Source organism: Pteropus vampyrus, unplaced genomic scaffold (genome assembly GCF_000151845.1).
Source record: "Pteropus vampyrus isolate Shadow unplaced genomic scaffold, Pvam_2.0 Scaffold1, whole genome shotgun sequence".
Classification (NCBI taxonomy): Eukaryota; Metazoa; Chordata; class Mammalia; order Chiroptera; family Pteropodidae; genus Pteropus; species Pteropus vampyrus.
Genome location: NW_011888782.1, coordinates 26,171,821 through 26,195,352, shown reverse-complemented (window position 1 = coordinate 26,195,352; position 23,532 = coordinate 26,171,821). Strand labels below are relative to the sequence as shown.

General features: G+C 36.7%; 2 protein-coding genes across 5 annotated transcripts in view; one reads left to right on the top strand and one right to left on the bottom strand.

Annotated features, from left to right (window-relative positions):
- NR1I2 (nuclear receptor subfamily 1 group I member 2) overlaps positions 1 to 182 on the top strand; it is an 11,890-nt gene extending 11,708 nt beyond the window's left edge. Inside the window, exon 8 of the mRNA XM_011355371.1 lies at positions 38 to 182. Coding sequence (XP_011353673.1) covers positions 38 to 182 — 145 coding nt within the window. The remainder of the gene's footprint in view (positions 1 to 37) is intronic.
- A 3,603-nt stretch (positions 183 to 3,785) lies between these two features.
- Positions 3,786 to 23,532, bottom strand: part of GSK3B (glycogen synthase kinase 3 beta) — a 182,991-nt gene continuing 163,244 nt past the window's right edge. For 3 of the 4 annotated variants that reach the window (XM_011373937.2, XM_011374016.2, XM_011374098.2), the window contains 2 exons: positions 21,193 to 21,291; positions 8,307 to 9,011 (listed from right to left, as the gene is read on the bottom strand). In XM_011373937.2, coding sequence (XP_011372239.1) covers positions 8,944 to 9,011; positions 21,193 to 21,291 — 167 coding nt within the window. In that variant the 3' untranslated portion in view covers positions 8,307 to 8,943. Of the gene's footprint in view, positions 9,012 to 21,192; positions 21,292 to 23,532 lie in introns of all 4 variants that reach the window. The other variant, XM_011374179.2, reaches the window with a different exon arrangement.

Sequence of the window (23,532 nt, the reverse complement as noted above, 5' to 3'; positions counted from 1 at the left end):
GGCTGAGCCTCCATCCTGTCCTCTGGCTGGTCTGCAGGTTCCTGTTCCTGAAGGTTATGGCCACACTCACCGAGCTTCGCAGCATCAGTGCCCAGCACACACAGCGGCTGCTGCGCATCCAGGACATCCACCCCTTTGCTACCCCACTCATGTGCGAGCTGTTCAGCATCTCAGACCACTGAGCTGAGCGGCTGCCCTGGGTCGTGCTTGCGCGGGGCAGAGCTCTCAGGACCGCCACTCCCAGGACTAGACGGAGGGACACTGCGGAGGGCTGACGGTGCTGCCTTGTGTCCCCCAGGAAGGGGACCTGGGTCTCCCAGCCCCCAGCCGCAGTCCGTGGAAAGCAAAGCCAGAGACCCTCACATGGAGAGTGCACTAGCCTATATAGGTCAGGCCCATCAAGAGGCAAGGCCACTGTTTCTTAGAAAAGGCCCTACGGTCTGGGATTCAGTGTCGTGGTGGGAGAGGGGAAAGGGTGACTGAACCATCTGACAGTCGATGCCCACACTCAAGTTCATTAGCTTCTTGGGTCTTTTTGCTGTTGCTTGGAGTACCCCTTTCTCCTACTTCCCACTCGCTCTTAACCTGCGGCCTCCTGTCCTGAACTGCTTGGTGCGTTGCAGGCCTGTGTTAATCAGCAGGTGAATTGGTGTCTGTGGGAGTATTCTAGAGAGAAGCCAGAAAGCCTATAGCAAATGTCAGAAGCTTGTTCTGACCACTCTGTGTGTCCATTCTTCCCTCCTTCTGGGGACCTCATTCTGTGTCTCTGCATTCATTTAACACATTGTTAAGTATCAACAATATGCTGCCTGTTCTGTGGTCTATACACACTGACTCAGTCATAGATCCCGACCTTGAAGAATTTATAGTTCAAGAAAACAAAGCAGAAACAAAAATAACTTCGATCAAAAGGAGAAGTGACAAGTGACATTAAGAAATTTCTTTGTGTGAATGCTAAGCTATGCTGGGGTTCTGCATGCACCCAGGGCCCCCAGCGAGAGGAAGACACTAACTGGCTGTGTGCACATGTGTGTGACTTGGGATAGGTCTGCTCCGTTTCTGAACTGGGGTTGGGTTTGCTCCTGAGGCTGGAACACTGGGGTGTTGTGACAAGACTATGTTGACAAGCAGTTAATAAATGTGCTAGATATGCATGTACCATATGTTCCCGTTTACGTATCTATTTTCGAAGCTAAAGAGTATGAAAGTGTCTGTTTTGTTTATAGCCATTTTGAGCGAAAACATTTTTTTTTTTGCCAATTACATTTTAACTGATTTTACATAAGGCATTTCACACCTAAGAACTAGGCTTAGCAAATATGTTCCTGGGTTTAATGTCAAATCAAGGCAACAGGATGTTGTTAACTTTTGGCTAGAGATATAAACCCTGTTTTGCTTTTTTTTTTTTTTTCAGGGAGAAAAAGACATGTGGGAGTGGGAAAATAGAAATGTCACATATATAAATTTCTATTACTTTTTTCTTTTCTTTTTTTTTTTACTAATTTTACTATTGCCCTTTATACATCTGAAGATTGGTTGCTGCAAGAACGTAAAAATGCATTTACTGGTTACTAGAGGATGTGGGGAGGGGAGAGATAGACGGGGTAAAAGGGGTCAAATATGTGATGACAGAAAGAAATCTGTGGGCAGCGAATATACAATGCAAAATATGTATGACTTAACTGTTGAATCGTATACCTGAAACTTATTGGATTTCATTAACCAGTGTCACTATGATAAACATAATAAATAAAAATTTTTACAAGTTTTAAATTTTCATAAAAAATGCATTAACTAACTTGGTTTTCTCATGATTGTTCCATATAAAATTTTAATGTACCGTAATTAAAAATGTAGTAATTGATTTAAAGTCTAATATTTTGACACAAATGAAGCTACAATTTAACTGAATTTTTAGGAACAGATCTTGTTCCTAAAAATTTTACCACTTTACAAGAAGCAGGCCAAACTTTGAGAACATAAGAAATCATCAACGCTGTACAGCAAAGCAAGCAAACCTATTCCTTGCATGCCGTCCTGCTTTACCAGCCTCTTCTGCATCAAGGAGATATAGAACACACTCATTTTTAGAAAAGAAACTGAGGAGAAATAAAAGCTCCTCTCTGCAAATTGAATGAATGAATGTAGCTTTTGCCTCTAGGAAATTGTCTCATTTGGACATATAAATTTCATTCAGTCTTTGTTCATAAATCATATGCATTTCCTTTTGTGCACTGGAATAATTTTGAGTGTGCTATTCATTCAAGAGCCTGAAATGGTTCTTAAGTGTAGGCTACAGAGAGGTGAAGGCAAGGTGAGGTTAAGATGGGATATAAACTCTCATCTCCTATTAATTCTAGAAGTATCTGGGCAGTTTCCCAAACACTAAATTGATATGTACATATGACTTTTATGTCATAATAACAAAGTGTAGTCCAAGTGTAGTTAAGATTCAAGGTTAGATGTACCAAAGTGGTCATACAGGATACTTCTTTTTGTGGATTTCGAGTGTATAGGAGCCAGGTTCAAATTTTCTACTCTTTAATATTTGAATTTCCCTATTGCTCTCTTCCCTGAGCTTTCGAGCATTAGTTTCTGAACTGAACTAAGCATCAGTTTCTAGGCATCCCTGTAGCTATCATTCTTTTTCTGGGTTTGGCCTCAGTCAGGTTAGAATGGAGTCAGTCTCCAAAGCTCTGGAGAGAAGACCTGAGTAAGTTACTGTTTACCTTCTGGCTCCACCATTATTTGGAGCTACTGGGCAGCCAATCCCTACCTGACTCAGACTTTAATGATCTGACTAAAACCTTGATATCAACAAGTCTTGTGGGAAGGCCCAGGGTGGCTTCTCCTTTCTGGAGAAAAGAGAATGTAAAGGGAAACATGCATTTGATTGACCATTACTTCCCATCTTCTGACAACTTGTGGGCCTCATCATGCCATCCCTGCACAACAGCTTGTTTTTCTCTGGACACATTCCCTTGATATGCCCGTAGCTCTCCTAAATCTGAAGGTTCTAGTAAGTGAAATATTCTCACACCTGAAAAATGGGTGACCACCCCATCACTTTTGTTCACCTCCTTTCACAAACTTCTGTGAACAGGATCTGCAACCTGATCTCTTCCTTTCCTAACTACCCGTTTAGAACACCTAAAACGGCATTCACTATCACTGCTCTCCTGAAATGTGATCCCAAAGGACTGGCTGGTCAGTGCTTTTTGGAAGAACTTAGAAATTAAAAATGTAGTCTTCCAGAATTTTAAGTTAAAAGGATGTCTTGCTCAATTCCTATTTAAACGGGGCAGGAAATGTTATTAGTGAATCCCAAATACACTTCAATGTCATCAGGAGGCCCCCATCATGAGTGACTTATATGTTTGCCCTTATCCCCTCCCCCCTCAGTCACTGCAACTGGTAAACAAATATTAGCTAACCCCTCCCAAAACAAATAAAGAGGACCAAACTTTATCCAATATAAATTTTTTTATTGAAGCAGCAGTCACATGACTTTATATCTAGCCTTTAGATTAGGCCTGACAGAGCCAGCCCTAAGAAAAATGTTTCTCTTTGCACTAAGAGACATTACATGTTTACATACATCATCCAGTATTGGAAATGAGCAGACTCAAATACAACATGTGTTGGTTACCTGGGAGGTACAGCCCCACCGTTTGTGGTGTTCATATATTTTACAGATATTCCCAAAGACCATTACTAATGGGATGAGAAGTTAAAAGAAATTACAGCTACACCAAACCATAAACACAGTAATCAAAGACAGCAGCTCATACTTAAAATTTTTTAATTTTTAAAATTTGTCCCTTTCAGGGATTTCTTTTCAAAGCAGTGTCTGCAAACTTCCTCTACACCAAATCCAAAGGTTTCCAAGATTGAAGCTGCACCTCTCAGGGCTACACAATGGAATAAGATCATTTGAAAGAACGAGAAAATGTTCGTATCTTGATTTTTATAACAAAGATCCATGTTTCTAATTGGAGGAACAGTGATGGTGATGTGACTACATATTGAAGTGGCAAAGTAGGTAGGGTGAAGAAAAGATGGGAACTGAAATAAAGACCACACACTTGTGAATTTTAATTTCATTTCCAGGCTAACCTACTTTTTATTTAATGCAAATTACAGTACCAGTTAACTATTTCCAAACCAAGTCACATAGAACGAAATGTATTTACAAGGGAATGGGGAAAGGGAAAAAAAACATTGAGCATACTTTTCACAAAAAAGTTTATATTTAAAATGAAAAAAAAAAAATCAGTCACAGAGGCATTCAAGTAGTAATAATGTTATACAGATTTTGCTTTTCCTTTATATCAAGACAGATTTGCACAAGTGTTTGCAATAGTTTGTATACAACCCACAGTCCTTTATATATATATATATATATATATATAATAAATTTTAGATTTATTTTTAAGATGGAAGTGGTCACGCTAATTGGTATGTGTACAGGCCCAAGTGATCCATCGGCAACACATTTATAAATGCAAATTTTACAGGCAAGCACATTTTCATACATCTATCTGTATCTGCCTGTAGACAGATATAGTAAGGGAAAAAAACAACAAAAACAAAAATTAACACAAGGGAAGTCTACTTTGTGAAGCTAACCCCTTATGTACTGGTTGTCATTTTGCTTTTATTGCAGAGGTGCAAAACGGAGCAACAAACTTGAATAAAAACATCATAACCCTTGCGAAAAGAATCCAAACCCCAAGGATTACTTTCAAAGCCTCTCGAACGTAGGTAGACCTTAGTCCGGGACACGACTCTGCTTCTAGTTCTCTTTTTCAGTGGCTCAGGTTTCTACCAGAAAAGACGGATTTTATTGTAAAGCATGCTTAGTTTATTTTTCTATAGAGGGGAGAAACTGTTTGGCTCTGTGATTAGATGATCGCTAACATGAACAACAGGAATCAGATACAATTTTGGTTTAAAACAAAGAAAAACCCCCAAACTCCTGGGGATCTGGCACTGGCCAAACCTCCTTTGGAAGAGTCCAAAGTTAAATCCCTTAAAAAAGGAAAAGAAGAAACGAAATGCCAGTGTCTTTATATCCACAGGGATAGGAATACAACAGTCCTCTCAGAAACCTTTGCATTGGTGCAGACAAGATGACTGGTTAGGCAGGCTTTGTTAAAACACGAACCAAAAATATGTATCTAAAAATTAAGAGGATTTAAAAAAAATGACACGTCACTGGAAAGAAGGTGCAGTCTTCTGCCTTGCTGGAATGAACACACGATGTTTCAAAAATAGCAACCTTTGGTTTGGTAAAGTTTGTTTTTCCTTCTACTCAAAGACATCCTGTATGGAATACTTGGAGGCAAAACAAATAATTTTGATTTTTTTTTTTTCTTTCAAAAAAGGCTTTCTTGATGGGCACGAAGAATTAAACTGATTTTTGAAAAAAGACATTTAAATGACATCTCATTGAACAGGGGTAGAAGTGGCAGGAGGGCGGGAAGGGGCTAAGAGCTCCCTTGCTAAAACAGTCCTCTCGGCACGGAAGCACTCCGTGCAGTAACTACGAGTAGTCGTGCTACAGCCTTTGAGGTTACCGATGATCAAAACCTGATACTATTAAGAAATTTTAATGTATAAAAACCAATTCTCTTTCTCATTCATTTGTGAGGGAAGGAGATAAGGAGAATGAGTGTGGACTCTGCTGTTTTTAAGACTCATGATTAGGGTGTGGGGAAGAGACGAGCAAAATCTAATCTATTGATATCCTCCAGCTCTAGGGCTCCCTGGCACTATACTAAGTCCCCAGATGGCCTAAGTATGAAATGAAACCGGTCACTGCTACTGAGGAGGAAACAGACGTTCAGAACCAAAACAAAGGCAGGGCTTGAATGAAATGAGATTACGAACATGGTTTCCTCTTTCCACTCCTGAGCACGTGTCACTGAAATTCACTGTGAAGGGGCACAGACACTGTGTTATGACTGAGCTATTACTTCAAAGGGAAGGGGTGGGACAGGGAGACATGGACAGAGAAACCAATTCAAATTTTAAAAATGAAAAGCAAAAAAAAAAAAAAAAACCAAAAAAAAAAAAACCAAAACCAAAAAAAAAAAAAAAAAAACAAAAAATAACCAAACGCATGGAAGCGAAGGCACTCCAAACTATATAGATACACTATACATTGCTAGAGTTATTGTTACAATAATACAGGCCGGTACCTACTGTACAGAGTTAAAACTATATGGCTTTAAAAAGCTCGTCTACATTTTGTCTGATTATTAAACAGAATCGCTGCCCTGAACAGTAACTTTTTGCTCATTAATAACAGTTCCTGGGTCCACATATTTACATACAAAACAATAAAACTTAAAAACATTGAAAGAAAAGATAATGTACAAGCTTGAATTTGGTGAGGAGCTTTTTATTATTATTATTATTATTATTTACAAAAGATATTCAGAGACCTGGATCTCACTTGTATAAAAGAGTTCTGTGATCCCACCATGATCCTTGAGAAAGAAAATTCACGCACCTCAGCCCTCACACACGCACAATAAAATGAGAGACTAGCATCTGACTTCTCTCTCTTCTCTCACCCCATTTATTGGGGGGAAAGTGTTTTTTGAAACAAGGACAGATTTTCATGGACTCTAGCAAGTCCAGAGTAGTGTCTGTGTTCAGACGTTTGGCTGGGCAGTTTGGTCTGAAAGCAGGTCTTTTTCTGTCATAGACCTGTTGTTCAGCTTCTCTATAAATCCTTCCTGAAAATGGTCTATCAAAGCCACTCCTTTTAGGAATTATGCTGCCAAATACTTTGACTCAGACTTCTTTCGATCTTAATTAGCTCTCAGAAGCTCATTATGAAAAATAAAATTCAGTTTGTTTGATTTGGTTTATGTTTCCTTTCTCATGAACTCTGATATAACCAGAGGTTTGAGAAACCCCCTTTTGTGGCCTAAGAGCTTAGCAAAACAGTGAGTGAAAACTACAATGGCTCACAGTTGCCTTTCTGGGTATTGGTTCACTTCAGCAGGCAGTAGGACTCTCGTGGAGAGTCACACACACTTGGTTAAGAAGCAGTACAGGGTGCTGGGACCTGCATGAGGGCTGCCAAGCGATTCCACTTCCAAATCACCTGAAGGGTGAGACCCCTAACATGACGTAAAGTGGCAATGAGCAGGGTGAAGGGAGGTTACACACAATTAGGGCTCAGCTCTGCAGCCCTGCAGTTTTCAGCTAACCTTGGAAGATGTGTGGAGAAGGAGCGGGTAGGAGGGAAAGGCTGCCATCACTCAAGTGATCTTTAAATGTAAAGTACAACTGATTGTGCCTTAAAGATTCATAGGTCAAGTGACGGCCCATAAGCACCAAGGTGACTAAGGTTTGTTTTAGAGTATATAAGGCCCACGAAGATGTCAACCTTAAAAGTATAAAAACAAACTAGTTGTGAAAATCTATTTCCTCACTGCAAACATAATCCTTCAACTCTCCTTGCTTTCCAAGGAATATTGCTTTTTCTTCAAAAAACAGAGACTGATTCTTACACCATTCACTGATACACAAAGAAAACAGAAATAAAAACTCTTAATGGGTGTGGGGGAAAACATCCTTTTCCTCACGCTTCAACCACTCAATTTTGATACTGTGAACAAAAACAAAAGGCAGAATTGGATCTATGTATATATAACATATATACACACATTTATATAATCAACTTTCCTATAGTCAGCAGGTACAAGTGACTGTTTATATCATTTTGATGTACAGTTTTTAATAGTCCTACCATCTAAAATCATAATGGCCTATCTGACATGCATCAATAAATAAAATTTAAAAAGCATGAGGTTAAAAGAAAGCTGAAATTAAATACAGATTCTAGATTTGGATTTAAAATTAGAACTATGTGCAGAATGTGGCAATTTCTGTAAGCTCAATCTGCAATTAAAAAATATGAAAAATAAACCAGTAGACTGTTACAGTTCACATTATTTAACTATAAAGTCCTCTCTCAAGTGTATCTGTCCAAGGGAAGCAACTTTTGAAAAAAATCTGGACTAATTTATTCACAGTGGTGAGATCTACCCCCGGCCTGTCTGTCTCCTTCCTCCAGGTTCACTGGCTTCTGACCTCTGCAGCCAGAGTGGCCCTTTTCAGTCTTCTCCTAGGTCACCAGTTTAAAACTGTACTACAATTTGTGGAGAACCCTTTGTCAGGCAAAGACCCACCTGTAGAGCACGCATGTTCCTACTTTGACAGCCTCCTACAAGACTTTCTCCACCACTAGCACTGATTAACAGCAAAACAAAATCTTAACGAACCAATTAAGAATCTTCCCCTTACAGTTTCAAACTTTATTGACATCCCAGGGTTACAAATGATACATTTCCTTTTTTGTCTGCCACACCTGCCACCAACATGCCAAAGGCAAGTCTTCGAATACCCGAGGATATGGATTAATTTTACAAGTGACATTTACGTCCCCATTGAGTTACACCTGCGAAGCTCCCAACCAATTTCAAGCTGTGTACTATACCAAAGTCTTACACTTGACTTTAAAAGAAACAAAGTTCAAAAAAACTTCAGCACAGAACAAAGTTTTTGTCTTTTTTTGGAAGGGGCATGAGGCAGGAGTCCTGTTTTTAAAGTATACAACAGCAGACTTTTGATAAAAAGATTGTCGTGGGAGAGAGATTGTGTGTTCTAGTGCTCCGATTTCCCCCTCCCCACGTCCCCTCCCACCCCCTGGATCTCCCTCAAAGTGAGAATACAATGAAATTGGTTTGTATTTATAGATATTTTACAAGGTTAAATAAGAACAACAACAATAATAAAAAAATTGAACACTAAAATGAACAGGTTTTTTCTCTTTTTAATTTTCTTTCCAAACGTGACCAGTGTTGCTGAGTGACACTCAAGTAACTGGTGGTTCTTCCTGTGCAGCTGGCTGCTCGGTACTGTTCAGGTGGAGTTGGAAGCTGATGCAGAAGCGGCATTATTGGTCTGTCCACGGTCTCCAGCATTAGCATCTGCAAATTAGAAGTCCCAAGAGAGGGCATAAGCAATGCTCTAACACCCCAGAGAGAAAAGCATACTGCCTCGACTGTAGACTGTGAGCTGTGTGGTCCTCCAGGCTGTATCTGGAATGTTGTTTTAAATATGGCCGACACTATGAAATCTGACTTTTTTCCTGCGTAGAGCTAAATCTATGCCTTGGCCTAGTCTTGGTGCAGGATGATAGCGTCTTTAAATAAGTTACAGACTCAGGTAGCCAGAGACCATTTCTGTCAAAGCTCTTGTTGCCATTGGGATTAGGAGTGTATGAATACTCAGTTGGAGTCTAGCTCACTTAAAAATGCAGAGCTGGAAAAATTTGCTAAAAATTCTGAACCACGTTACAATATGCTATCTGCCTAAGTGAGTGAAATCGGTGGAGTCAATGAAAGTTAATATGGGTTGGTGCTGACAGGCTGTACTATGTGTAAATCAAACTCAGCTACATGCTTGCTAAGTACAGTCCCTCTTCATTATTCATAGAAATGGAAGATAGACAATTAGCAAAAAAGACATAGGCACTGTAGTACCAAGTCACTTATTTAACCTAATAAAGCATCTTGCAGTCAAATATTTTGGCACTGAGCTTACTCTGCCTAATCCTTTGGAAATACGTATAACTTTAACTTTAACTCTCGCCTCTTTAAAAGGGCCATTATTATTTCACAGTATCTATTAACATTTAAATGGGCATTTACTTGTGTCTGGACTGGCTCTCCATCTCAGGTAGGCAACAGGCTGCTATTCCAGTGGCTAGCCTACTGCTTCCCTGTCATCTCACACATGACTGGAAATATACTGCTGGGCAAATTTTCTCCCAAACACTTCATGCTAAGCCCCGAGCAAGAAAAAAAGTGGCTGGACTGGGATGAGCAACTTGCAAGAACCATCTCCCTAGAAGTCACACCACCTTTGGCCATCAAGGCTGATGACACCAAAAAACAGACCCAGAAGTTTTGTCTCTCTGGAGACTGTAGCTCTCCTATATCCTATAATGAGTAAACAATGTCATGGCTGAATGTAACACTCAGTCTTTGGATTTTTCTACTTTGAATTTTTTAATTACAATGAGAAACAAAAGACTCCAAAAGATACACGGTAATCCTTAAGGATTAGCTGTTTGGTTTATAATTTCAGTGGCTACTCTATAAAAACTATACTTTTCTAAATTTCTGGATTTTCCTGCCCTCCAAACAATCTGCTTTTATATACACTTAACTTAGCCTTTGGGGGAAAAAAAATGTTTACCTCTCTTAATTTGAATGGTTATTATGATTAATTCTTTTAATTGCCTTCAAAACAGCGATAGCTGCTTCTAACCCTGTTTTCATGCAGGTTAAGTGTGGACATCATGGTATCAGGGCCCATGCACTAGCTTCTCATTGCCCATGGCATGGAACCATGTTAACTCATTGGATGGCACATGAGCAGGTGGCAGAAGAGGGTATATGACATAGAACCTATTCTCCAAAGGCAGGTAAACAGCCTTTTCCATAATCAGTAAATAACTATGTCAAATGCTCCATTCATGACTTCTGGTCTTTCTTGGATATGCCTTGCTTAGCAGGAATTTTACTCTCAATGATCACCCAAATTCTGTGCATCAATAGAATTTGTCAAATGCTTCATTCATGATTTCTGGTCTTTCTTGGATATGCCTTGCTTAGCAGGGATTTTACTCTCAATGATCACCCAAATTCTGTGCATCAATATCCTAACATCAATTCCTATGCAGGCCACAGGCTCCTGTAAGTCTTTCTCAAGAAAAACATTCATTTTCACAATTTAGGCACAGGCTGCATTAAAAACAACAGGCCAGAGAAAGCCTGAAGGGCCACAGAGCTATTTCAGAATTATAATGTTCCTCAAATAGTCAAGTTTATTGCAGCATTTCGCATGCTTTGGATGACACTCAGAACCTATGCGTGATCATCATCAAATAGGACTTCTCTCTCATTTTCAGTTATGTGAAGATGACAGCTAAAACTGTCGTGTTCTAATTTTCCCCAGGACTTAAAAGATTCACTAATCATCAGGAATTTATCTGCTTGATCACAACATCAGCACATATACTAGCACTGTTAGCAGCTCTGGCCACTGCCAACACCCACTAAGGTTTATCTACATGTTATCCAGACCATTATTTAATTTGTTCTCTGACAAAATCCTATTTAGCTACTAATCTGTCGATGTCCTTTCACTGGCTACTACCTGTGAGCTTATGACATTCCCAAAACTAGTCTCCCCTTCCTTGGATAAATTAAAAGGCTGCTTATCTCATCAGAATAAAAAGTGCAGGTCTTTTAAGTATGCATATAATGAAAATGAACTTACCAATGAACAATAAAATCTGAAAAGACACTCATGCTCCTCAGGTTTGTAATTTAATGATCTTTTTTTTTATCTGAATAATTTCCGATAATTGCTTGATGAATAAAAATTTAATAGTTAACTCTTTTGATTATAAATATCCTTGATACCTAAAGACAAAGCACTGTACTCATTCATCAAAAAAACTTGTTTGCCTAATGCAATGAACTCCATTTAAAATCAAATCATGCATGTCCTTGCTGAGAAAAAGAACAGATTTTTCTTTTTCTCAGGGGGGACAAAGTACAAGGAGAAGAAAAGCAAAACTCATAAAAAATGAATTTCTGCTAAGTCAATAGCGATTCCAACAGACACTTGGCTTACTGACTGAACAAAGCTACATTTCTTAAGTTCTTCTTGGTAGATGGTTATTTTGCTTCCACTCTCAATTCTGTAAACTTATTTTTACCATAACTGAATATGGGTCTTCTATAATAAATGTTCATTAATTTAAAATTCTGATAGTCACTTGATTTGGATGTTTATCTTAATTTCTATAATCTTCCCTCTCAAGCATTGAAATAGTAACTTTAAAAGCAGCAAAGCTCATTTTGCTTCTCCTGCATTCCCTTCTTTATAGTCGTACTGGTAAAAGTGATGCTACCTGGTTATAGGATGGGCTAAGGTCTTTTGATTACAAAGCATCCAATCCAACTATGAATCATCAAAGACTGACTGTACAGTCTCGTTTTTAGTCTTGAGATGCTCTTCTGATATTCACACTGACAAACTTTTAAAAATCTAATCCAATTCCACGCACATTTACTGCAAACAAGAGCTAGTTGTACAACTTAATAGTTGTGTGATTTTAGAACAAGTTAATTAACCTCTCATCAATTTCTTCATCTGTGAAATGGTAATGCCACCTATTTATGAAATAAGGCCTATGAAGTGCTTAGCATAGTACCTGGCTTATAGTAACTTCAATAAATGGAAAGGAAAAAGAGACATTTGAAAATACATAAATTTATAGTTTAGTATGACTTCAATAACCATCATCACCACCATAATAAAAATCCGTAGCAGCAGCTAGCTGTTAACATCTGAATATTTACCAATTTGCCAGACATTATACTAAGTACAGGCTGCAGGCATGTCGTTTAGCCTACACAGCAACCCCAAGAAATACGTACAATTATTGTTCCCATTTTGCAAATGGCAAAATGGAGGCACAAAGAGATTAAGTAATGTATGTAAGACTGCAGGGCTAACAAGTGGAAGAGCTGAGCAGAGGGAGCAGAGGAAGAGAGTGATGACCTTTATCGGCAGTAGGGAACAGCAGAAAACATTTCCTGGCAAAGGGAGAAAAGAGCTTAGGGGACTTTCATTCAGAAAGTCCCTAACCCTTACATAAGCCACTGTGATTTGTAGAAGCCTATTTCTATTATCTAAAAGGGTTACATTAAAACACATCAATGGATTAATGATAAGAATTAAAGTTAGAGTTATTTTACTTTCTAATTTTCAAATAGTCTGTATGGGGTATACAGAGTTACAAGTGTTTTGGAAAGAACTAGAGAGCTACTATGATAGCTTACCGACTTCTTAGCTCCCCAGAAAGCAATGCCCATTACCACCCTTCTGATGCTCGCTCCTACAGTACAAACTGAAGATGGACTTGAGGGGGAATGGAGAGAATAACTGGCTTTAGAGGAGGAAGATATAACATCATTCTAATACATTGTGATAGCCACCTTTCAAGATGGCCCAAATGAGTCATGTATAGGGTTGCCCTGTTTAACCAGCAGGATACTGCAAAAATAATGATAACTTTCAAGGTTGGGACATAAAGGACACTGGCTTCCACTCTGTCCTCCTTCTTGGATCACTTGGTTCAGGGGGAGTCACAATGTGAGACACTCAAGTAGCACTATGGAGATACACACACATGGTGAAGGGACTGAGGTCTCCTGCATAAAGCCAGCACAGATTCACTGACCACATGAATAAGCCACCCTGAAAGTGTATCACCCAGCCCCAGGCAAGCCTTCAGGTGTCTGCAGCCCACGCTGACATTCTGACTACAACCTTATGAGAGACCTTGATCTAGAATCATCCAGCTAGGCTGCTTGTGAATTCCTGACCCATGTAAACTGTGTGATAATAAATGTTTACTCTTGTTTTAAGATGCTAAATTTTAGGGTATCTTGATATGTAGCAATAGATAACCAACACACACATACATGTCAAAGAACTTAAATGCCAGTTAGGGTTTATGCTCACAAGCCCATGAGAGCACCAATGACCAAGTCCTCTAAAAAATTAGGTATGCTCCTAATAAACTATACAACACAAGAAGACTGCATCATCATATGATCAACTGTTTTTTTCCTAATCCTAAGAGGAGTTCTATGGCTTTTGTATTAGATGTGGTAAAGAGTATTTGTACATGTATTTACTGAAACCAATTTTATTCTGTGTGACCTCAGAGGTAAAAATGACAAGTTAGGCACTCCCATAGTGAAGCCGAGGGTAAAGCCCTGTGGTATCAGGTTCCCAACAGAGTCCATGAGGCTCCGATTTTGTTCTAGATTAAATTTTTATGTGCAAAATTCTATATGTGATACATATACATTTTTCTAGGAGAGAATTCAGTTTTTCCTCCCAGATTCTCAGAGATCTATAAGAGTTGCTAGATAATCAAGTCATGGATTTGATGAAACTGTCCCACCTAGTTGCCCAGGTCATAACCCAAAAATTCTCACCTTGATTCTTCACTTTCCCTTCCCCCTACATCTAACGCATTGGCAAGTCCTATCCCTCCAAATGTGTCTGATCTAATATGCAAATGGAAAGGGGAAGAAGAGTAAATAGAAGGACTGACATTTATAAACTGTAGCCAAAGAGTTTAAATAAAAAGAATAGAAAACAATGAAACAGGTTGGGAGGAAAGGACAGAGAATAAACACAGGAGCTGGGTTCCAAAGACTCTGCCACCATGTATCAGTATTCCAGAAGAACTACTAGTCTATAAAAGTTAAAGCCCTCTAACTGATATAAGAAAGTGTTCATTGTCTGGCCCAGCCGCAATGATGGAAATGTTCTATCTGCACTCTCAAACAGAGTGTCTGCGAGCTACAAATGGTTACTTAAATTTAACTGAAATAAAAATTTAGTTCCTTATTTACCCTCAACATGATTCAAGTTCTCAAAAGCTACAAAATCATTAAAATTTTAATATTTTTAATGCTAGCATATTAGTTAAAGAGCATATTTCAGACATATCAAATTCTTTTTGTTTTATGTACTTTATAAGCATATTTGGGAGCTTATAAAGTATACTTTTATTTCCTGTATTATGTTCTCCCAAGCCCATTTTATGTGTTTCTATTCATCAGCTATCTTCTTTCTGTAACAGTTAGAAATGTCTCATGACAGGTCAACTCCTCCAAAAGATGAGATTTGGGCAGCCTGGGATGTTACTTATACTGTGCAGCTACCTTAAGATGTTCCTATTCAACTTATTTCAAGTGGTGATGTCTTTACTATAAAACTATGTCTCGGATATTAGTGTTTTAACTGACACTGGAAACAAACAAGACCATAACAGAGAATCAAAGGTATACCCTAAGTTTATATTTAAATTGAAATCATAATTTACACTAATGAAATCAAAGTATCACCTGTAAGGAAAAACTCAATTTTCACTTTTCTCTTTATAATGCCTAAAATTTTGACAATTTTGCATGTGTAATAATGAAGGAGAGGGTGGGCAATCTTCCTCAGCAAAGGATCATCACTTCTCTTTTCATATTATTCCGAGGAAAAGGTGTGGCGCAAGACACCAAGTTGGCTTCTGTCATTTCAAAAACAGAACCAAAATTCAGACACCAGCAACCAATCCACCAACAAACCTGAAGGACTTGTCAAAAAGACTGTTTGTATTCGATCTGTCAGCAGCAGAGAGCTCTTAGCTCTTTGAGCTCAGGGGCAAAGCGCATTTTAATCGAGAGGCTTAATTGTTCAGAGTAGGGAATCGAAGGCCACCAAGGACACAGGAAACATTTTCGTCTTTTAAGTTGGGGAGAAAAAAATCTAATTTAGGAATAAAGAGTAAGAAAAGGCATATGAACATAAGCAGATGACTTTAGGCAAGGAACTCAGGAACACTTGAAGAACACCTGGAAGAAAGTCTGACAGAACACTCACCAACTTAAGAAGATTTTATATTACTTTTGGAGGTGGGGGAAAAAATCCAGTAATATTTTTGACTTAATAGAAGAGAACATATTTTTGCATAAAAAGAAACAGTTTCTTAGAAGTTATACTTACTTAGCCCTGTTCTGGTGAAATAATGACTAAACTAATTCGACTTCACGTATCTATATATTAACTTGCCAAATAAACTTGAAACTAACTTGAGGTAGATACAGCCTCATTGGTGTCAGTGAATTTGGCAAACTGGCAAATGTGAATGGAAGTCCATATTTCAAACACAGAGCCAAAAGAAGGAAATGGGTATGGCAAAAAAGACATCCATGTTTTTTAGCTACTATAAGTTAGTAATGCCTAAAAATAAGCATGTGCACACTGTGCCTCCCCCACTCCCACTCTGGGCTGGCTAGTGTTAAGGTAATGGAGAAATGAAAAAAAAAAAAAAAAAAAAGTGCACTGCCAGTGGTTAGCGTAAAACAGGACAAGCATTCTGGAAGGTAGTTTGACAACATACATAAAAAACTTAAAAAAAATTCTTCATACCTTTTGACTCAGCAATTCTGCTTCTAAAAACTGGGACACAACTCAAATGTCTAAAGATAAGGCTAAGTTAAATAAATTACAGTACAGACTTAGTTAGAATACCAGTTGAATAGTATATAGTCATATATTCCCATAGCATATAGTCATATACTCCCACTCCCCAAATAGCATAAACACATTAAAAAAAAGAGCACATCTCTCTGTCCATTCATATATAGTCTAAAATGTAAAATGTTACCTTTGATTATCTATGGATATGAGAATATGGGAGATTTTTTTCTAAAATAACTATATATTATGGTTTTTAATTCTGCCCAATAGAAAGAACTGGCTGGTGATGTAGAAAGTGACAGGAATTCTGGGGTAAAAATAACTGATAGTTAAGGAAGGGAGACCACAAGCTCTGGCTAAATCTGAACTATGACTTTAGCAGAATAGATTTCACAAAGTTCAGAGAATAAATAGGTATGACTTTGTGGTTAGAGTCTTCGAAAGGGGCTAAATAACTGATAAGATACCAAAAATTATAAAAATTCTGATCAAGCAAGTGCAAATATTCTCAATGCAAAGCAGAGGGGAAATGACCAAAGAAACCAACTAAAAGAGTTTTCTCTGATGAGCTCATATTAAAAATACATAACTTTCAGAAGGGCACATATCCAAGGAAGAATAGAAAATAATAATGTGAATCTGTAAGAACATGCCAGGTTTGGTTTAAATAAAGTAACAGCTAAAGGTTTTCAAAGTAAGATCACGAAAAGTTAAGCCCCCTGACCAGGTAAAAAGACAGAGGACACAGACCTTGTCCAACTCCTATCATGATTCCCTTTTCTGTTAGAAGGGTTTTCAACCTGGAAAGGATATAACAAAAATCCTAATAAACAAAATGCAGCCCAAGGAAGGTGAGGGCAATGTACGCATTTAAATGTCTTTAAACCCAGAATCTATAGTCCAAGAAATAATTTCTAACATGGATTACAGAAACTGTTTATATTTAGGCACTAGAAACTTCCTTAAGTTTTAAAAACAGTTTTATTTTCATCTTTGATAGTTATGCCTTTTTGACAGAAAAAAATCTGAAAAATTTTAAGTTTTAAACAAAGTATTTTATAGTTTTTGATAACATTATATGTACTGTAAAGTTGGTCTGTAGCTAAGCAAACAACAAAGGAGTAAGCAATCACTTAGAGACCACCATAAGAGTAATCTCTAATAAACCTTATCTGGTCCCATTTAACTTATTTTATCAGTAATTTCAAACAAGGCAAAAAAAAAAAAAAATCTCTAGTAGGCTCTGCCTTGTTCTGCTTGATAGATTTTATAAATCACCTGAGTATAGACAAAAAAATTGATGTTTATGAAATGTGCAGATGGTATACAATTGTACAGATAACTTAACACCCTGATATTCTGGAACATATTCAGGATTAGGATTTAAAATCCTCAGAATAGAGGGCATGTTAGCCATTATTAGAATTTGAAGGGCTTGTTTGTGCACAAATTGTGTTGGTTCAATATAACCCCAGAGAAGAATCACTGTGTGGAAGAAGGAAGGGGGGACACATTTCAGGGTGAAAAAAAGAGAAAAACAACTTTGTAATGGAGTGATAAAAAGATGGAATGAGCTCATTCTCGTGGTAATGAACTTCCAATTAATGAATGTCTCAACAGACATTAAGAGAGGTGAACTGAAATCAGTGGTTTTCAAACGTTTTAATAAAAGAACTTTTGCATTTAAAGAAACCTTACCCAGAAGACTGATGTACAAAACAAATAGAGAAAACTGCTCTAGTTGAAATTCCCCACCACACCTCACACTTAACTCATCTGGCATTGGATCAGATGATCTCTAAAGGGGGTCATATTTGATTAATAAAACTATAACTTCTCAAGATTTATTACTCTAGATGGTCTAGATAAATCAGAATACATACACACTATATATATATATATATACACACACACATATATGTATATATACACACACATTATATATACATGTGTATATATGTACACGCATATCAAATTAAGAAATTATACTTTATGGACTGATAGTAGCATATATGTAATTTTCAAGAGTTTGACATGTCATGGGAGACATGATCAACTATAATGCTCCCAGATACTGAGGTATTTTGACAACAATTTTAAAAGAATGTGAAAGTTTTTGAGAGGGAGGAAAAAAAATCAACATCCATACCCACTAATTTAACACAACTGTTTAATTGTTATATATTTCTATTTAGCCCCTATACACATGTAAACACACATTTTGGCAGTTATCAACATGGTATTTAAGAGTTTTAGTTTTTTTCCACATATGGCTTAATCGCCGTAAAACTGGAGATTCGTAACATATTGAAACAATTTCCTACTGTTGACCATTCAGATCAGATTGGCTCTCCTTTTTGTTATTATATAATTATTCCTATTCATATATCTGTACTTGGTAGCTCTTTTCCTTCTGTTAGATATATCCTGAAGTCAAGATCACTAAAGTGGGATTAGTGAACTAAACACTATGAACTCTAATGGCCCTTGATCCACACAGTAATGGTTTATAATGAATCTTAATTCAACTACAATCACTACCTGAACCTTAAACACACGCTAGCTAAAGCACTCTTGTACAATTTGTCTTCTCACAACTCTATGCAGTAGGTATTCACTGTTCCTGTTTTATGGATAAGGAAACTGAAGCTAAGGGAGATAAGAGAGCATGTATATTTTAAGGTCTTAATAAAGAATATAATTCATACCACCAAATTCTTACTTGAAAAATAAACATATGTACATATGTATTTATTTAAATACAGGCAGTCACTACTGGCATATAGTCAATCCATTCATCTAGATCGCATTTCCTGAGGTATGTTTGGTGATATACTGGGCTCTCACTAACTTTGGCCCCAAAGAAAACTGTGGTGTTATGCCTTTGGCTTACACTGAGGGGTACTTAAACAAGTATCCATATGAAACTCACTAATCACATTTATTGTGAGAGTGGAAATGAGAACTTCATTTACTATATGCCTCTTATGGTACCAAATCTGAGGTCCTAAGGTAGAAATACTTCTAAAACAGCAGGCCCAGAAACACACTGCTTCTCCTAAGCCACCAGCATGCTTTTTCTCTTATGAACAATGGGCAATTTGAACAGATAACATTTCTTTATTTACTTTAGCCACTAGGAAGCTCAGAGCAGTATCTGAAATCTTTTCTGGTAACTATTTAAGATACTCAAGGCATCCATTTCTCTAAACTAATTTTAGCTCTGCTCTCAGCCAACTATTTCTCTACTAAACTCCCCATACCCTAATTGACTTCAACTTTGAAGTAAACTCTCAGGATCACAGTCCAATGCCAGTTTCCATACTTATGTTGAAATCTGACTTCAATAGCTTTAAGAATATATATCTAGCAATGAAATATTTTTTGGTAACTACTATAACCTGAATCAAAGCAACATTAAAAATAAGATTACCCTTGTCTCCGACTAGGCAGACATATTGCCCAAAAACCTTAGTTTACTTTAACTAGTTAAGTTTCTCACATTAAGAAAATCATTTAAAATTACTCAACTTAAATTATATTTCTCATTTTTATTCACAGTCTAAAGCAATTCCAATAAAACTCTGGGAAACTAGCTCAACAAATAAATGCATTTAGTTCAGGGTTAGGGGCCATTTCAAGTTTTGAATAACCAATGTAATCCAACCTGGACCAGTAGTTTATTCAGTTTATTAACAGCTTGTCTAAGCATTCTGTCTTCCTTCTAAATAAACAGGCCGTAGTTTTTTTTTAAATCCTATATTTTACATTTGAAAAATTTAAAGCACATTTCAGTACACATTTGGTTTTCACAAAATTACTGTTGGAGAGCACTGTCACTCATTTTACAGAAATGAAAAAACTAGTAATACAATACTGAAACTAATAAAGTTCAAATGACTTTCTCAGGGTAGTATGTTCTGATAGAATTACAACTAGAGAAGAGACTTTTCAGACTTCTTTTGGAATGAGGGTAGGACATGGACTAGAATGAAATGTTTTTCATCTTTATTAGCAATGCTCTAAAGGATTAAGATTGGATAGGAACAAACAAGTCTGTGTCAGACAACAGATGGATTTTGACCTTACTGCTGAAAGCTAGGAACTAATAATGAAAGATTTTATTTCCTGCAGCATAAATGCCCTTAGGCAAAAATGGGTCTGATTCAATTTAGTTCAATGTAATAGATGATTTAATGAAGTCAGCTCCTGACATCTGATTTTTGTAAGGAAAAAAAAAAAGGTACCAAATTCTGAGCCTGATTCTGCTACCTATTATATTTCTAACTTCACTTTAAATAGCATCCAGCCTTTCTTTCAGAGGACTTTCAATTCATACTCAAGGACTGGGTATTTTCAGAATATCTGTAATGACAGTGATTTGCACTAAATCAGGCCCCCTCATTAGCTGGCTAAGGGACCAATAGTACATGGAGCTCTACCCTGGGAGACCATGTGGACTTTTTGTTTTTGATAAAAAGGCCTAATCACATTCTAATCTAAATCTTAGTTAAATGTATTTGCACTGCAGTTTTAGCTCTGTCGAATGATTAAATTCTCCAATCTGTATTTTATACTTCTTAACAATCTGCCTCCAGTATACTAATATAATTTACATTCAGGGTGATGGAACTAAAGTGAATTACTTTCAATAAAGTTTGTAAAGACTGCTTTCTGCTATTGGCATCTCATTTGATATATATAATCAAGAATTTATAAGGAAAGCATGACTTTTAAAATAACAAGGGGACAGAATAACATTACTCTGTTATTCTGAAGATACTTACATCTTACAGAAAAAGTATTTATGGGGTCCTTTTGTGCTTTTTGAAAATAAAGCAATATTTTAGTCACATTTATTAATTTGGCTGTGCTATTTTTGACACTTGGAAGGTATTATATGTTCACATGTTATCAAATGAAATAAAATACAGGTAATCATGTCTTTTAAAAAAATATATATTTTACAATATATATATATTTTATATACTCTTCTATAAATATATATATTTATAGAAGAGTCTTCTGCGTTCTCACCTGAGGCTGCTGTGGCATTTGTAGGAGTTGAAGCAGCTGCTTGAATCCGAGCATGAGGAGGAATAAGAATAGTAGCTAGAGGTGGATTACTTGACAGTTCTAGAGAAAAGAAGACACATATGTTAAAACTCACTCTTAACTTTGTATATGTATATTGTTACTTTATTGGTAACAATGAACATAAGATACCACAGTAAAAAACATTGGTATAACAGAAAAAGATGTGATAAACCTACATCTGAAACTAAATCAATGAACTACAGAGAAAGCCCATGGAAATGTTGTGATACATAATAAAAGCTCTATCTGCTAAAATTAGAACATGTCTGAGAACTAAAGATATCCGGGAGAAAGGTATTGGCCAAAACTTTGTAGAATAAGTATATTAATAAGATCTATTTTCATTGTTCATTAACATCAATTTCCCAAACTACTCTGACAAAAGACAAGAACTGAGGGTGATGGTGCCAGAGAAAAAAAGAATATGACTGTAGTCTGTGTGTCTATGTGTATGCACCCACACTGCATGCACAGAACAACAGACCCGATTGTTTACAAGCCAATGCAGATAAGATCTATTCAAACACTAGTGGAAACAGGATTTAACAACCATCTGTTTAAAGGCTCATTGGTTTTATTAAAAAGAAGAATGTCTTTATTCAATTTTATTTTGCTTTGTAACCAATTTTATTTTGCTTTGTTACTTTTTAAAAGTTTGAAATAGGCTTTTTACCTGAATGTTGAAAGTTTCTGTCAACTGTTTACAGAATAGCTTTCTTTAAAGAATCAAGTTCTGTATATGAGTCTTAAGAAATAATCTTAAAACGATACTAGATCTAATGATGTAGACAGACAGCTAGGAGTGGTGGTGAGCCTGTACACATAAACATCTGGTGTTAAGCTTTAGGTGATGTGGCTGTTCTCCCAGTCTGCCCAGGATAACCCAGGTTTATTCTTGTTATTCCAGCATTTAACCAGTGAGTGTTCATTTTCACTTTAATAAATGTAGCGATTTGAAGGAATAATTACACAACCATACTAGCTACATAAAGACATTATTTTTTGAGCTACAGCATACATTTTGACAATTCACAGTTATGGCATGGAATTTAAAACGTTAGGAAATAGTTTAATTAAAATAAAATTCACATAACATAAAATTAACCATGTTAAAGTATATAATTTAGTGGCATTTAGTACATTCACAATCTTGTATAACCATTATTACCTGTATCCAGTTTCAAAACATTTTCATTACCTCAAAGGGAAACCTCTAAGTAGTCACTTCCCATCCGTCCCTCACTCTAGCTCCTAGGCAAGGGAAATAATGTTTTAATGCAATAGCTTATAAATGTTTTTTGGTACAAAGTCCCTGTTAATACTAACTTATTCCACTTGGTACCTAAATATCCAAGTTTTATACTAAATTAGAAACTAAATGATACCCAATTATGGTAAAAGATAACAAGCTGATACCAAGATTTATGAAAAATAAATGGGCAGAAAAGCTTAAAAATGAGAGAAATTATTCATTATTTTTTCCCCATAAATGAGAAAACTTAGGTCAGTTCACCAAGTTAAGTCTTCCCTGGGAAGACAGTTAGAAAACCACTACCCTAATGATGAGGTTCGAAGAGATGCTGTTTTCTCATAATCAGCTTTAGTAGCTGTTTTGGTTCTAAGAAATAAAAAAAAAAAAATCCTATGCTGTTTTATTTCAAGTAAGTTCAATTTTAATCTACAATCTTATACCTAGGAAAGCAAGAGAATTCCAATTGCCATGGCTGATGAATTTATGGTTCTAGTACTAAAAATGAATGAAGGATATGGCACTCTCAGTAACCTAAAACAAAGTCAGATTTACCATTCCAATTAAGATTAAAATCTGCTAAAATAGGAGGGCTTCTTTTAAATCATTTATCCATCTACCCACTCACGCCCCCATCCTTTGAACAATACTGAACACCAAACAGTGTGTTAGGTCCCAGGATAGAGAGAAAAAGATAAGTGTCTTTGTCTGATCAACAGAAACAGAAAATGGAAAGACAACAAGACAAACAAGATGGCAAGAAAGGCATTCAATCTGATATTCAGGATACTTTTAAATTAAAGATTTCCATGACCAAGTGTCCAACATCTAAAACAAACTCTAAAAAAGGAAAAGATGACCAGAGATTTTGATATATGACTTTTGACAAAGCTACTTTTAAGATAATCTTCAAAATAAACTGAATATCAGGGTCTGTGGTCACTTTATTTATGGTCCATGTTGCCCATTTCCTATCTGTTTACTCTCTTTTACTAGATCACCTATCTTTCTGTGTATCTGTACATCCAATT